A 14,531-nucleotide genomic window follows, 5' to 3' on the forward strand; every position below is an offset into this window, starting at 1 on the left:
TCCCTCTGCAGAAGCTATCGCGATGTGAATTAGGAGGAATCAATTAACCTCTTTCTAGGGTCTAGCAGGGATGTCGAAGCTAGACAGGTTGATGCCCTGCTTATTCTTTCTTTTCCCTATGTTAAAGGGACTCCAGTTGGGGAAATGTGTTGCCACCTGACACTGCGCTCAAATAAGGCACTCACAATGTAGAATTATGATGCGCGGGTAAATGTATTGGACTTTCCATACACGTCGTACTAACGCAGCCAAACTTATTCATACAAATAGAAATGTCTTCAAGCAAACTATTGGAATACCTTTGCTAATTCCCAGACGACTTGAGGTCATAGCGTACTCACCTCTAATACATATTAACATATTTTTCGTTAATATTAAAATGCCACACACATTGGCATTTCATCAATCAATACGTCAAGCTGGTAATGAATTTGACCCTTTCATGCAATTATGAATGGAATTCTAGCTAAACAATTTGTTTTTATGTAAATTTATGTCCATCAACTTTAGATGGTTTTGCTCGCTCGCCAGCCAGTCGCTAGAGTAATCAAGCGGCGTCAAAATTTCACGCCTCATAAAGTCAATTTACCCAAAAAAGAAATGCCGCCGGCGACAAAAAGTTACAAATATTAGCGACGAAAACAAAAACAAAAAAGAAAACAACTACATTTAGTATGGGTGTTTATGTGTATGTTAGTGTATGTCAGTAAGAACGCGCAACGATAGTCAAAATGACAAAATACCAATTATGTGAACGGTCGAAATGACAAATTGTCGACGACAACATTAAAATTTATGTACTACATAAAAAGCAATAACAACAAAATCAAGTCAAAGGAAAGGCATGGACATACTACATACATACATAGGTACATCGATGGAGAATATATGGATCTCCAGACAAGCGCACTTAAATATGTAGAACTTATAAGTGGTGAAGAAATGGAAATTTCCAACCATTAATTCATCAATGTTATTCTCGAGTTCAAAATCTGATACTTCTCATACGCTTCGGTTTGGTTTGAGCGAGCGCAGTGCGGAAAGTTTTTGGTGTTTCTTGTTCTTCTGTTGATTTCTTTAGTGTGCATAAAAGTTGTGCTTGCCAGTATGTACGTGTATTTGAATCAAGCCTTACCGCACATCTTCACCGGCAAACGCTGATTGCTTACCAACTACAATTTTGACAGCTAGTTGCGATAAATATCATTGAACTTTCTAAAAGTTTTAAACCCTTTTTTTTGCTATTCTTGCGTTAAGAAATCTATTTCCATGGTTGTAAGATACGAATAACACATTTATTTTAATTCGTTACAAGCTGATTTTATATAAAAGAAAAGGACAAAAAAAATATTTTAGAAGGTCATTAAACTATTAAATCATTAATTAAAAACAGCATGCGATTAACTTTGAAAAAAAAAATAAAATTAAATGCGGTTTTTGGGACCATGAAAATGGAATTCTTGACACAAAAACAGCAAAAATATGTATTTAAACCTTTGTAAATAGCACATTGCAGTCTAGTTGCAAGCTAAAAAAAAAAATAAACTATATTTGAAGGTCGTGTTAAATATCAAAAATTATATTTTTACTGAATGTTCCATTTAAAATACCCTGACATTTATTTTCGCTATCTCTTCTCGTTCTAGAGATATTTAGTTTTGTCTATTTTTTTCCAACACAGAACACTGTGCGATGCCATGCAACATTCTCTCTATTTCGGCGCTTAGAAATTTTGAAATCCTAAAGAACTTTGCTGAGTAATTTCTTACCTTTGTTTGTTTTTAATTTTCGGTGGACTCATTCCGCCCCCATAAAAGCTGTTGGCCTGTGTAATCGAATACAGGGCGGCTCTTTCTTTTGATTCAATATAAAAAATTTCCTCGATGTTACCACTAACAATCTACCCAACTGACAGCTCATTGCCAGCAATACATAGATATCAAGCAATAAGTATTTGCCTGTGCAGACATGGCGTTAAGGAGCGATTTTTCAAACTTCAAAGAACACCTCCTCTCTGACTTACTTTAGACGCTATTTGCAATTGCTGTTTGCGAAATTCGCGTAAAATAATATTGTACAAAACGTAAAGAAACTTTTGCAAATTTTTCCAACAATTCACAGCTATCACCATTACATTATTGGCTTGTTTTGCAGCAGCTGTTCTTGATTGTTGGCGCGTTTTATTTGCACAAAGATGAATGCTTATTTGTTTGTGTATTGTGTGAACTGAGTTGCCTCACTGCAGTGTGCACAGTAAGCGAAGAATTTCTATAAAAGGGTGTGACTTTAGGAGTTTGGCCAGTCAAATTGAGTTGAGTTGAGCTAAAAATTTCGCCCCGGGAAAAAATTAACTGAGTGCCTTTCTACTTACATTCATATGTTTGTATGCATGCACGTTTACTAAAGTCGCCTTAGTGTCACTCCGAACAACCCGGAACTGATGATGCTCTTTTCCTACAAAACGGAAAGAACACAATTCAGACTCATTTCCCTTGAATGGCACAACTCTCACATTTTTCTCGGCGGCGAAGTTGAACAAAGAAACTTGTGCACGTGGTACAAGATCAACTAAGTGCAGTCCTACGGATGCGTTTAGTGTGATTTTGGACCAACTGCTCATATAATTCCATATACACGAAATTACAGCAAACTCTGCATCAGACTGGAAAGAAGCGTCGAAACAACACGGCCGCAGTAGCAAGTATTCTTCACAAGCTTTTAGTAGCAGGTAAACAATTAGATTAACTATCTTCTAATCTAGAATTTAAGAAAAACTTTCAGGTTAACTTTCATTCTACATAGAGACAGAATAGGAGTATTAGAGGTAGAGAAATCAAGGATTATTTCTTACATGATTATTACCCAAAGCAAACTGCTCAATCTGCCTCTGCAATTCAGTATTTCTTTAAAAACTCCAGCCTTTTATAAACACCCTTTACCTGCGTGTATGCATATGTAGGTGCATGCATTGGCGGCCACATAATTAGGGACACTATTTTTTTAACAAGTTTGATTTGATGTTATCTTTTTAAGATATTTACCTTTTCTACCTTTGAAAAAGTGATTATAGCTAAGAAAAAGCCCTTATTCCTGATAATATGAAAGTTTTAAACGTTCCATATTTAAATTGGGCGCCACTTGTACCAACTAACGTCGAGCGCACATTTAGTACAATCAAGGCTTTTCTTCGCCAAAACCAATGAAAATGCTGCCAGAAGACTTCAAAATGCATCTGTTACTACAACTATAGAGATTAAAGTTTTGTGTGTTAAAAACTCGAATGGAGAAAATAGTCAAAGATTCATAGTACACATTTTTCATATAAAGAAGCTAGTTCCTAGTTTTTCTCTTTTTACTTGTAAAATAAACATTTTTAAAATAAATTTATTTTTTTTATTATTTTTCTGTTTTTGTAATTTTTTAGTGCCTTCGTTTGCCTTTTTTGCTATTTCTAGTGCCTTATGATAGAAGTATTTTATTTCCGAAAGGCGGAAATATATTTCCGAAATTGATTTGCGCTCTCTCAATTGCAGTCAAATCTTACAACTTTTATTTCTGAAACTGATTTCCGAAATGTGAATGAAAGGTCTTTCTGGCTGTTCACACGTCGAAACAAAATTTCTCTTTCTCAATTAGATTGTGAAATATTGCGGGGAAAAGTTGGAAATATTGCCACGTCTGACACGCTCTTTACGCATTTTCTTCCATATAAAGTTTGTTCGAAAAGTTTTTATATTGGAGAAAATGAAGTTCTGATTAAACATTTTGAAATTTTAATAAACAATTATTTTTTCTTAATTTTGCGATTTTTTTTATAAATCTTGTACAAGGTTTGCAATTTTTAGATACTTAGTTTTTGTTGCGTTATAAACTATATTTTTATAAAAAATAATTTAGTACTAAATAAAGAAAAATTAAACTTGTAAAGAAGTAGTGTCTCTAATTATGTGCCCACTACTATGCATACATATTAACACATATATGTATGTATGTGTTTGTTTGCTTACCTCAAAGTAACTAACAGTTGTTGAGCGGTTAGTTTGTTCTGTGTCTGTTTTAGTTTGTTTTTATTTTAGTTCGCTTTTCTATTCATTCAAATATACCCCACAACAAACATACAAGCATTTGTGCACTTCCTTGTGAGAGTATCTTTTGAGTCAGGTTTACCCGGTAGTCACAATGCTAGTACTTAACATGAGAAAAAGTCGATCTAGACGGTTCATTTTGTAACTGGTTTCGAAATCTAGTCAATTGAAGTGAAAATGTTGAGTAAAATAGTGCAACCACATAACATAAATAGTTACTATTGACTTCCGAATCAAAGTTTCTTCTTTTGAGTAGGGAATGTATTTGAGTCAGTATATTTCATATAAGGCTGTTAGCTAAATCACAAAGAATGGGGTCTTATCTGGGGAAATCGGGGGCTATTTTGACGTGGCGGGTCCAGCTCAGCGCACAGCCCTTTGCTGGGTGCAAGGGGTTTCGCCATCTTCACGGGTGTTTGGTTGATGCCCAGAGGATACTTGTTTTAAACACCGAAAATTGTTTACTGCTTGAACCGAATAATCGGTTTTGGCAACTGCCTGGGGTATGGCGATTAAAAAATTTCCTTAAATGCGTGGACTTATGCGCCTTGAGCTGATAAGGTAAGTGAGACGAATTTTCTGTAATTAAAAGAGGGAGATAAAAACTAAAATCCTTATCAACTATAGGATTACAAAAAAAAAACGCTATAGTAAGTGTCGATTGCAGCGGTTAGGAATTGTAATATTCATTAGGAGAAGATTAGACAGTCCCATTCCCTCTATACCAAACGAAGTCGGTTTTCAAATATTCAGAAGTCTCGCATTGAACCAACCACCACCAAAACCTTCACACCGTTCCGGAAATGGAAGTAGGTTTTTGGTAAGCCGTGCGTTCGTTACCAAGACGGATCTTATGTACATACATATGTATTTATCTATATCTCTAAGATAAAACAATTTTCTCCCCAGAGAAGGAAGCATCGAAAACCTCACCCGATATACGTCAGTATGAGACTTTAACCCAATACACCACCTCCCAACGGTAGAGTACTTCTTTGGTAAGCGATTTGAAAACGCTTCATTCCTCACTTTAAAGATTATTCCACTACATCTTTGTATTTGAAGCTCATTTCTAAGCCGGGAATCGTCTTATGATCCTCATTTCTGGTTATTCCATTTATGAGACTCGCCCTCGTAAGGCAATGAAGCAGCTATATATCTGTGATGTGGTGGCACAAAATTTCAATCAACATCGCAGGAAAGTCGCAGTAAAAAAATTACATGTTGACAGCATTACGATTTAGCTGGGCCCAGTGATGTTCTAATAATAATAATAATCGATGACTTTTAAATCGAATATACGATGCTTTTAATCATATCTAAACTTTTATTGATTTCCCCGAAAGGATGGGACTTCACGAGATCGTCAAAATTGGCATTTCGTTCAAAGAGTTGTCTGCAGTCCCATCTGCTGAATGAAAGCAAAGGCCTCGCAACATGTATTTTGCCCACCTGTAGGCCCTCGAATGGTGAGCAAAGTATGTATTCACCCAATCTCTGACGCTCGCTTCGAAGGCTAGTGGAGGTGGGAGTTGTATAACAGGTTGCGGATCGAAGAATATCTCCAAGCTCTCTAGACAAATTATCAGATGTCTCATTACTAGGTGCTCCCGAAAGAGGGAGGAGATACTAAATACAATATGGAACACCGTTATGTGCCAGCTTAATCCCAATACTACATATGATTCAGAAACTAACGTCTGGATGAGGAGTCTATTACTTATTGAGTAATATAGGATAATGATAGAGGATCCGCCCTTCTTGCAAACTACGTAAATCTCAGTATTCTAGTAGTTGCATTAATAGCTTTGAGTAGTGTGTTCCTTGCGTCATAAATACTAACATGCCAACTCTGGCAATTTTGTTTCAACCCACCACAGTCTTTCGAAAGACAATTGTCAATTATGGCAAGTATCTTGAAAGTTCTATTCTATCTTTCGAAAGACTAGCATTATTTTGTTTGTCTTTTAGCAATAAGATTTGTAAAAATAAATCAATAGAAACTAAATATGAAAAGAAAATAAAACTAAAATAGAAATTGAAATTAAATAAAGAACAAATCAGTTTACAAGTATCTCAAAATGAAATGAAATTAAAAAAATGTTTCATTTTAAAACTAAAAATTAAATTAAAAAAAGAAAAAATAAACAAAAAATTATTAAAATAATAAAATCTGAAATTAGAATGAAAAGTACAGTTAAAAAATCTAATATAAAATCAGTTTCTAAAATCAAAATAAAATTTAAAAAATATTTTTCTTTTTAAAACGATGAAATCTAAAAAATAAGCAAATTTAATTAGAAAATAAAGCAAATAAATTTAAAAAAAAGAAAAAAATAAGTTGCTAAAGATTAAATAACCTCAATAAAAAATATATTTTTTTTATAACAAAATCTAAATATTGAGAGAAAATTAAATTATATAAGCTCATCTAAAAAAAAAGAATATTGAAAAAAGTTTATCAAAAAAAAAGATAAAGATAATTAACTTAAAAAAAATTGTAAATTCCGCTGTACAAGGATTCGAACCTCGAATTTCTCGAATGGCAAAAGAGCATTTCAGAATAAACTAAATCTTTCAAGCTATCTTGCCCGCTGTCTTTCAATTTTCTTACAAAATACTTGCAACTACTCGAATCTTAGCCAGAATTGGCCTGTAAGATTAGCTGCCGGGAATACGCCAAATTTGCCTTCGTTTTTCTGCCAGCTTACCACCTTTCCTTCCATTTCTACACTCGCTACTGACTTCGACATCACTAGAATTTTTGAGTTGTTCTTTGCAATTTTGAGAACTAAAATTCTGCTTGCCGAAAATTATATTGGCTATGTACATATGTATTTATACTCCTTTGTATGAATAACAATAGCTCACGAAATGACAAAAACAATGGGTAACAAGAAGAAAGGTATGTGTGCGCATACCAAACCAGAGGTATACGGATATAGCGCGTAACAGTCAGTCAGTCAGTTCGCAACGACAATAACAACAACAACAACACAAAAAAAAATTAACCAGACTTAAATAAGCTGTTAAGGCCCGTCCACATACAACTTTGGCGTTGCGTTGGCGCTGGCGTCGCTTTGACAGCGGCGCGCGTAACGCCCGTGCTTGCTACAATGAACGCTTAGCACAGAATACTTTGGTCACTAAATTAACATACTAGCGGCTGATAAATCAAAATTTTTACATCAATAATTGCATTAAAAACTATATTTCTTGCCCGCATTTGATTAAAAATTAAAATTAAATCACATAATTTTGATTATTTAGAACAGCTGACGAACGACGCGCGCGAAAAGTTTAGAGTTGGCCATCTTTCTGCGTTGTGTTGGCGTTGGCGTTGCCCAACTTTGGTTATATGGAGACTTTCATATAAATACATGTATTCATAGTCAGCTGTCGAAGCGACGCCAACGCCAACGCAACGCCAAAGTTGTATGTAAACGGGCCTTTAGACCTGCTGCTTTTAGTCGATTGTTTGGCCTGTGGCCGCTTGCATATTTGTTGTTTTTGTTTGTGCGTGTATGGTTTTTGGTTGGCTCTCTGTACGAGTATCTTATAGATACAAATCATGTTTTAGTTTATATAGTATTCGAGTCACTATGGACACTAATAGAGCGCGCGCTCTGGCAGAGCTGGTACAGCTCGTAGCTCGCTGGTGAGTGTGGTTTGTTGGAGATTCGAAGGTGCCTGACAGTAGCTTAGCGTGTTTGGTATCGTTTAGTTGAGCGGCAAAGCAACAGTTGTGCACAGTTATTTAAACTACACGTATTTGTTATTAACTATTTTTGTGACAGATAAATAGTTCTAACTTTTGGTGGCTTCAAACTTTCCTTTAATAAAAAGCAAGCAAAAAAATTTTGTAAGTGTTTTGCAGTGTCAGCAAGTGTTTTGTGATTTAAATCCAAGTTCGCTCCTTAAACCCGTTTCAGCTGTTCGCAGTCAGTCTATCAGCTAGCTGCCTACCAATCCGCTATACTATCTTTAATTAGTTTTCACCTAATTAATATGTGCTCCACTTTATTGCGGCAATAAAAATCACCAACTAATTAAATCGTGTTTTATTTTTTTATTTTTTTTACAGATTTATAAATCGCCCCAGCCGTACACCATCACGTGGTCGCACCGGCAATAGTGTCAACGGTTCACCGCATCCAGTACGCCGCAACACACGACACAGTGAGAGTTCATCGTCACCATCATCGCCAGTGCCCGCGCGTCGCTCGGCAACAATCGCAAACGACCACTATCTAAGTAGCCCAGTTGCGCCACCACCACCCACCACCACCATAGTTCAATCAATAGCCGGTATTACAATCGAGGATGTAGGAGGCTCTGCCTCGTCGGCCGATCACATTACACATATAAAATTATCAGCACTACAAATAATGACCAATTCAGCGACGCCGGCTACTGAGCTCCGTCCGCCGGCAAATGGCAGCGCCGCGCTGGACGAGGGCGAGGCGCATCCCGCTGAGACCGAAATGCATGGCGAAATGAATGAGGAAGCCGGCACTGCCAATATTGGCGTCCAGGTGGCCAATTCAGGTGAGTTGAAAGTGGTCGACTGTTTGCTGATATTTTTTTTTTCATCCATTTCTTTGATTGCTGTCTTGTTTAGAGTGTGCATTGTGTTTGTGTTTTTTTGTCTAATTTTCTGTTTAAATTTTTTTGCTGCTGCATATGTACATACATTTCTATCTTATTATCTCACGGATTTTCTGTTTTTGCATCGTGTTAAATTTTTCATAATTTTTAGTGCATTTACGTTTTTCTGAGTCTTGGCATGAGTTGCTTAAAAGTTTGAGTTAATTGCATTTTGTTGTTGACTTTATTTTAGACCTGTAAATTTTTAAGTACGCTGTGTTTTAAATTGTCTTTAATAGTTTTTTGTTTGTTATTTTTTTTTTTTGTTATGTCGTGTTATGGATACAGCGGCATACATACCTTTACTTTTAAAATTTAATTTCTGAATGTCAATCTTATTTATCTTTGTTAATGGAATTGATTCTCTGGCGCTTTAGTTTTGCATTTTCATTACAACTGACAGCTGTCAAACCCAATTGAAATCAAACTTGAATTCGCATACTTTGTAAGCTGATATCTAAGGTTATTTTTCTGTTTTTTTTTTTTTTTTTTTGTCGATGGTACAATGAACCAAAATCAAATGCAACAATACTTACATACTTTCGCAATTATATTTCTAGGTTAAAATTATATGAGAAATTACATATATCATAGTTGTTATTTAAATGCTAAAAAAGAAAAAAAAATATATTTAGAGCAAAAAAATTGCAATATTAAAAAGCATATATTTAAGCAAAACTTTGTATGTCAGTGGGTAGCGAACATGAGTACATGGTGATATTTGTTAAATATTTGCAAGGTTGTTCAATGAAAATCATTGGAAGAAAATGCGCAAGACCGTTTGCAAAGAAAATTGGAAAAAAAAAATTAACGCTTGTTTTTAGAAATTGCACTTGTTATATGAAAAATCCCGCAAAGGCCGTCAGCAAAAAAAAAATAATAATAATAAAAATCAACGGGATTTTGTAGCCGCTTGAAATTTGCACTTTATTGTACCAAAATTTAGTGGGCTATAAAACTGCATACTCAAAAAAATTCTAAAAAATCAGATTAAAAAGTTAAAAATTTGAATGAAAATTTTGTTAAATTTTTCTAAGCTATGTATAAAGTATGATTTGTATGGTTTTCGTTAAACCATGGTAGTGATAAATAGAGGCAAAGTGGCTAGCAGACGAGGCTAAAGAAGCGACTATAAAAGGACTTTTTGCACTTTAATAATCAGAATAAATTTTATTAGTTATATTAAAGTGAATCCCTACGAAGCCATATGTTTGAAGTCAGGCGGAAATTCGGGTGAAAATCCCCTGACAAATCAAACAAAAAAAAAAAGTTGCTATAAAGCGTTCAATTCTGCGAATAAAAAAATTACTATCTAAATGAATGTATTTCTTTGAAGTATTTTTCCCACACTTTTTAACAGCAAAGTATATTCAAAAGTATTGGAGCACTTTACACAATGAGAACGGTTTTGTGGATCTGGCAGGAGGTTTCCACCCGAATTTTCGACTAGTTTTAAACATAGGACTTCCTGGTGATTATAATAGCGTAAATAGTCCTGTTTTATTCGCCACTTTAACCTCGTATGTCACCAACTTTCCACCTTACCTAACCGTCTAGTGATTTTTTTTGGGGTTTTGGGGTGAGTATCAACTCTGATATTCCAAATAACCAGGCTGTTAAAATAGTGTACGTCATGTTTTTTTTCACCCATAAAAATTCAGGGAGTGCCAAAGCCACCCATAGAGAACAGCCACCAGACTTTCAGTTGGTTTATTAGGACGTCACAACGGGCTCATCATAAAAGTTCTAGCCTTATTATAAATGGTGTAAGCAAAACTTTTAGTCTTACAAAAGCGTTCATTTTAATAATTTTAAGTAGAGTTTTTTAGGTAAGACTGGATGGGCTGCTCTGATTAAAAAGTTCACTCGGAGGCCACGCAGGCTGTTTGTGATGTCGAGGAGAGGTTTTACCAACCATCCAGATTTTCTGCCGAATTCTAGTTGACCCATATTTAAGTTTTCGAAGAAATACACCCCCCAGAGTGCAGGGAACTTGCATAGGAAGCGTTGGATAAATTATAAATATCTCTTCTTCATTTATACAGCTTTTATTGCTATGAGGGGCGGCCATATGTATTCCGGTGAGAGGTCGAACGTTCGGGTTTGTGAACCTCAGCAAACTCCTTATTCTTCGTTCATCATGCAGTAACCGGGGTGCAGATTATCCCGCCTGCTCTTGGTAGCCATCCACAATTCGTGAAAAGATTAATGTTTAGAACCCCTTCTCCATATCTTATCAAAAATCGCCTTCTTACACAAAGTTATTGTAGGAATATTCCGTATTCCTGAGCGCATATCGAGTTAGTAGATATCGACCGCAAAGCTGTGATAGGAGATAGGAGCTTGCCTGTACAGTTTTGATAACGCTATGTATCGATTTTAGAACCGCCTGTGAAAATTTGAATCTCTTCATTGCCTAAAACAATATTAAGTTCTCAGTCATTTCTGTCGGGGAAAATGGATCTCGAATTTGCGATTAAAGCCAACTTCCCTGATGTGATAATAGCAGACTCTGTCCAGCATGACCGCGTTAGTTGTTCGCAAACTGTGAAGCTCCTTTCCGCTCTTAGGCGGTAAGGTTATTTCCTTCCATTTATGGGTATGAAAAAGTAAATTCAAAAAAACGTGTATGTACATAAATGTCCTCAAATACCAGACGCACCCTGTAGGTATTTATGTATATATTAGTATGTAAATTGAAGCCTCAGCTTACAATTGAACTGACACCAAGCTCCCAATGAGCTGGGCCATGCAATAAACAGAAATATTTTATTTGCCATAAATAACGCAAACAAAACATACTACAACAGTTCGAATAAAAAATAGATGGTCGAAACTCAAGTGTGCAAGTGTAAGAAGAAAATGCATGTACATTAGACTGGATCACTCCCCATACAAAAAAAAAATATCGGTACTGTGTTTAGATTGGAATTATAAAATCTATTATATTTTAAGACTCGCACCAAAATATTTCGGAAATATATTAAGATTTATGTAAGCTAGAGCGATATGAAGATACCTCCAAAAATGGAGTTTTTTATGAATAAAAATAGTTTTTAAAGTTTTTTTTTTTAAACCCTCTCAAATGACAAAACAATCAAAGCTTAAAAACTACATAAAAATATTTAAAAAAAAGTTTTAACGGAATCGTAATAGTGATGTGTTTGATGCTGTTTTTTTTAACTTTTTTTCAAAGATTGGTATAAGAAAAACTTGAATAACTGGACCAAAACTATTCCGATTTAGACTTATGAAGTATCATTGGAAAGGTATTTTCCCACCATTTTTTCTTCTTTGCAAATAAACTCATTCAAAGTATGAAAGAGAAAGCTAGGATGAACGAGCCTCAGTCCAAGTTGAATTAAGATGTATTGGTACTAGAAAAAAATAAATAAAATTGGAACGTAAAGTGGTTTTTTTTCGCAAAGAAAGTACCTTTCCACCGATACTTCATAAGTCTAAATCGGAATAGTTTTGGTCCAGTTACTCACGTTTTTCTTAAACTAATCTTTGAAAAAAGTAAAAAACAGCAACAAAAATCATATTATTACGATTCCATTAAACAAATTTAAATATTTTTATGCAGATTTTTCAAACTTAATCTCATAGTCATCTGAGGAAATTTTTTTTCAAAAAAGTTCGTCAAGAAACTATTTTTATTCATAAAAAACCCCATTTTTGGAGGTATTTTAAAATTGGTCCAGCTCACGTGAATCTTAATATTTTTCCGGAAATATTTTGGTGGATGTCTTCAAACATAATAAATTTTGCAATTCCGGCGGAAAAGCCGCAACTTTTTTTTGGTGATGCAGTCTAATGTAGCTAAATACCTAAACACATTTATTTTTATTTTGTTTATTTTTTATTTTATTTATTTTTTTTTTAAATTACATTGACTTCGTTGGACTTGCGTCTAGATTAGTGGCCAGAAGCTATTCTCATACCGGTTACTTGAATATGAGTTATGTATGTATGTATAAAAATGCAGGGAGCCTCACTTTGAGGGGAAGGTGTGTATCAGCGGCTTACATAAGCATACACACACATACGTACATATGTACATACATACACACACATCCATACTCGTATGAGTGCATACATACATACGTCTATTTGCAGCTGCCAATTGACCGCTTAAAAGTGTTAAGTCAACCAACAATTTTGGGTAATTTGAACAACGAATCATAACGGCTCTCCAATTTCATTCCCTATTTTCAGTGTAGTTGTGTTACCCACCGACAAAACTGCAGCTGGAGAAATTTGTTTTTATTTTTTTATTGTTAATTTTTTTTTGTGTTGATTTCTTTCATTCACGCTTACACTGCCTTGGGACACAAAGGTGTCGCGCAGTTGGCTTAGTTGTTTTTTTTTTTGTTTATTTACTTTTGTGATTTACTGTTGTCATTTATTGTTTATTTTTATTTAAATGCTTTCCACTTTAAATTATTTTGCCATTAAAGCTTTCTTCTACTAGTTTCTTTTTAATGGTGCATAAAATTTACATACAAACAAAACAATTGGCTACAACTGTTACTGGCTGACAATTGGATTGCTGCCAAGACAGCAGTGGTTACTTGTTGGCTTAGGCATTACATATCTACATACAAACCTATTTACATTAGGCAGCACCGAAAAAAATTGCGGTCCTCCACCGGAATTATAAAACTTGTATATATATTATAAATTTAACACCCAAATTCGTAAAAAATATAGGACTTTAATTGCACTGTAAATCGAATATTTTATGAATAGGGCCATAAGACTTGCCATAAAATATTTGATAGGCTGATTTGAAAATACCTTCAAAAATCACATTGCTTTGTTTTTCGTTGATAACAATTTTTAAATATTTTTTATGCAGACCTTTTAAGCTTACACTCTTTTATCATCTTTGCTGATTAAAAAAAAATATATATATTTTTGAAAATTTATTTTATTTACAAAAAACTCGATTTTTTGAGGTTTTTCAAAACGGCCTAGCTCACGTAAATCTTAACATTTTTCAGAAATATTTTGGCGTAAGTCGTGAAATATAATTAATTTTATAATTCTGATGGAAAAACAGTAGCGATTGTTTTTTTTTTTTCTATGAAGAGTGAAGCAGCCTAATGTACAGACAATTTTATGCATCCACCTTCGATGGGCCAAACTCAAGTACCCTTAATGGTACTTTGTCGTTATTTGTAGATACACTTGTAACTCACTTCTGATGCTTTAGCTGGAAAATGTGCTTGCATTCTAACTAATTTTGCGCAATTTCAAATTGATTGATTTCTGGTTAAAAGTGGAAAAATAGAATAAATCGTGATAACCAGTTTTCGTTAATAAATGTAGTAGATTTTTCTGAAAGCTTTCCTTATATACCCGTATATTTTTATAAACACTTCCGCAAGTCACTGCTAGAAACTTTACCACTTTAAATCGAACACGAAATCACGATCCTGAAGTACATGAAGTACAGACTCAATGGAGCTTTAGAGTTCGGTTCAAAATGGAGGATATACCATTATAAAAACTAACATACTACTGAACTTAATACCAGCCTTGTTTTTGTAATTTACCCATTTCTTTTTCCTTTCAAGTACTCAACCGAGGTACCTCTGAAAGCTAGCTTTTTTGAGTGCGTTATGGGTTTTACTGTAGTTAGCTAGTTATATTGTTTCTATCTAGCGAAATTCCAATTCTCTTCTATTATTTTAAGTGTGACATATTTACTAAGAACTTTCTTAACGTTATTTGTCTTCTAAATGCTTTTGCACTATATTAGACTAGTCACAAATTAATCACATGCCATTCAGC

General features: G+C 34.5%; 2 protein-coding genes across 3 annotated transcripts in view; one reads left to right on the forward strand and one right to left on the reverse strand.

Annotated features, from left to right (window-relative positions):
• Window positions 1-8,920, forward strand: part of LOC118746644 (myosin-G heavy chain-like) — a 42,915-nt gene extending 33,995 nt beyond the window's left edge. For both annotated transcript variants that reach the window (XM_036480506.1, XM_036480507.1), the window contains one exon: window positions 8,170-8,920. In XM_036480506.1, the coding sequence (XP_036336399.1) occupies window positions 8,170-8,863 (694 nt within the window). In that variant the 3' untranslated portion in view covers window positions 8,864-8,920. The remainder of the gene's footprint in view (window positions 1-8,169) is intronic.
• LOC118747165 (pneumococcal serine-rich repeat protein-like) overlaps window positions 1-14,531 on the reverse strand; it is a 283,337-nt gene that overhangs the window by 76,859 nt on the left and 191,947 nt on the right. The gene's annotated exons all lie outside the window — the stretch shown is intronic.

The sequence above is a fragment of the Rhagoletis pomonella genome, unplaced genomic scaffold (assembly GCF_013731165.1).
Source record: "Rhagoletis pomonella isolate Grant_MI unplaced genomic scaffold, Rhpom_1.0 Rhpom_scaffold_00011, whole genome shotgun sequence".
NCBI classification, from domain to species: Eukaryota; Metazoa; Arthropoda; class Insecta; order Diptera; family Tephritidae; genus Rhagoletis; species Rhagoletis pomonella.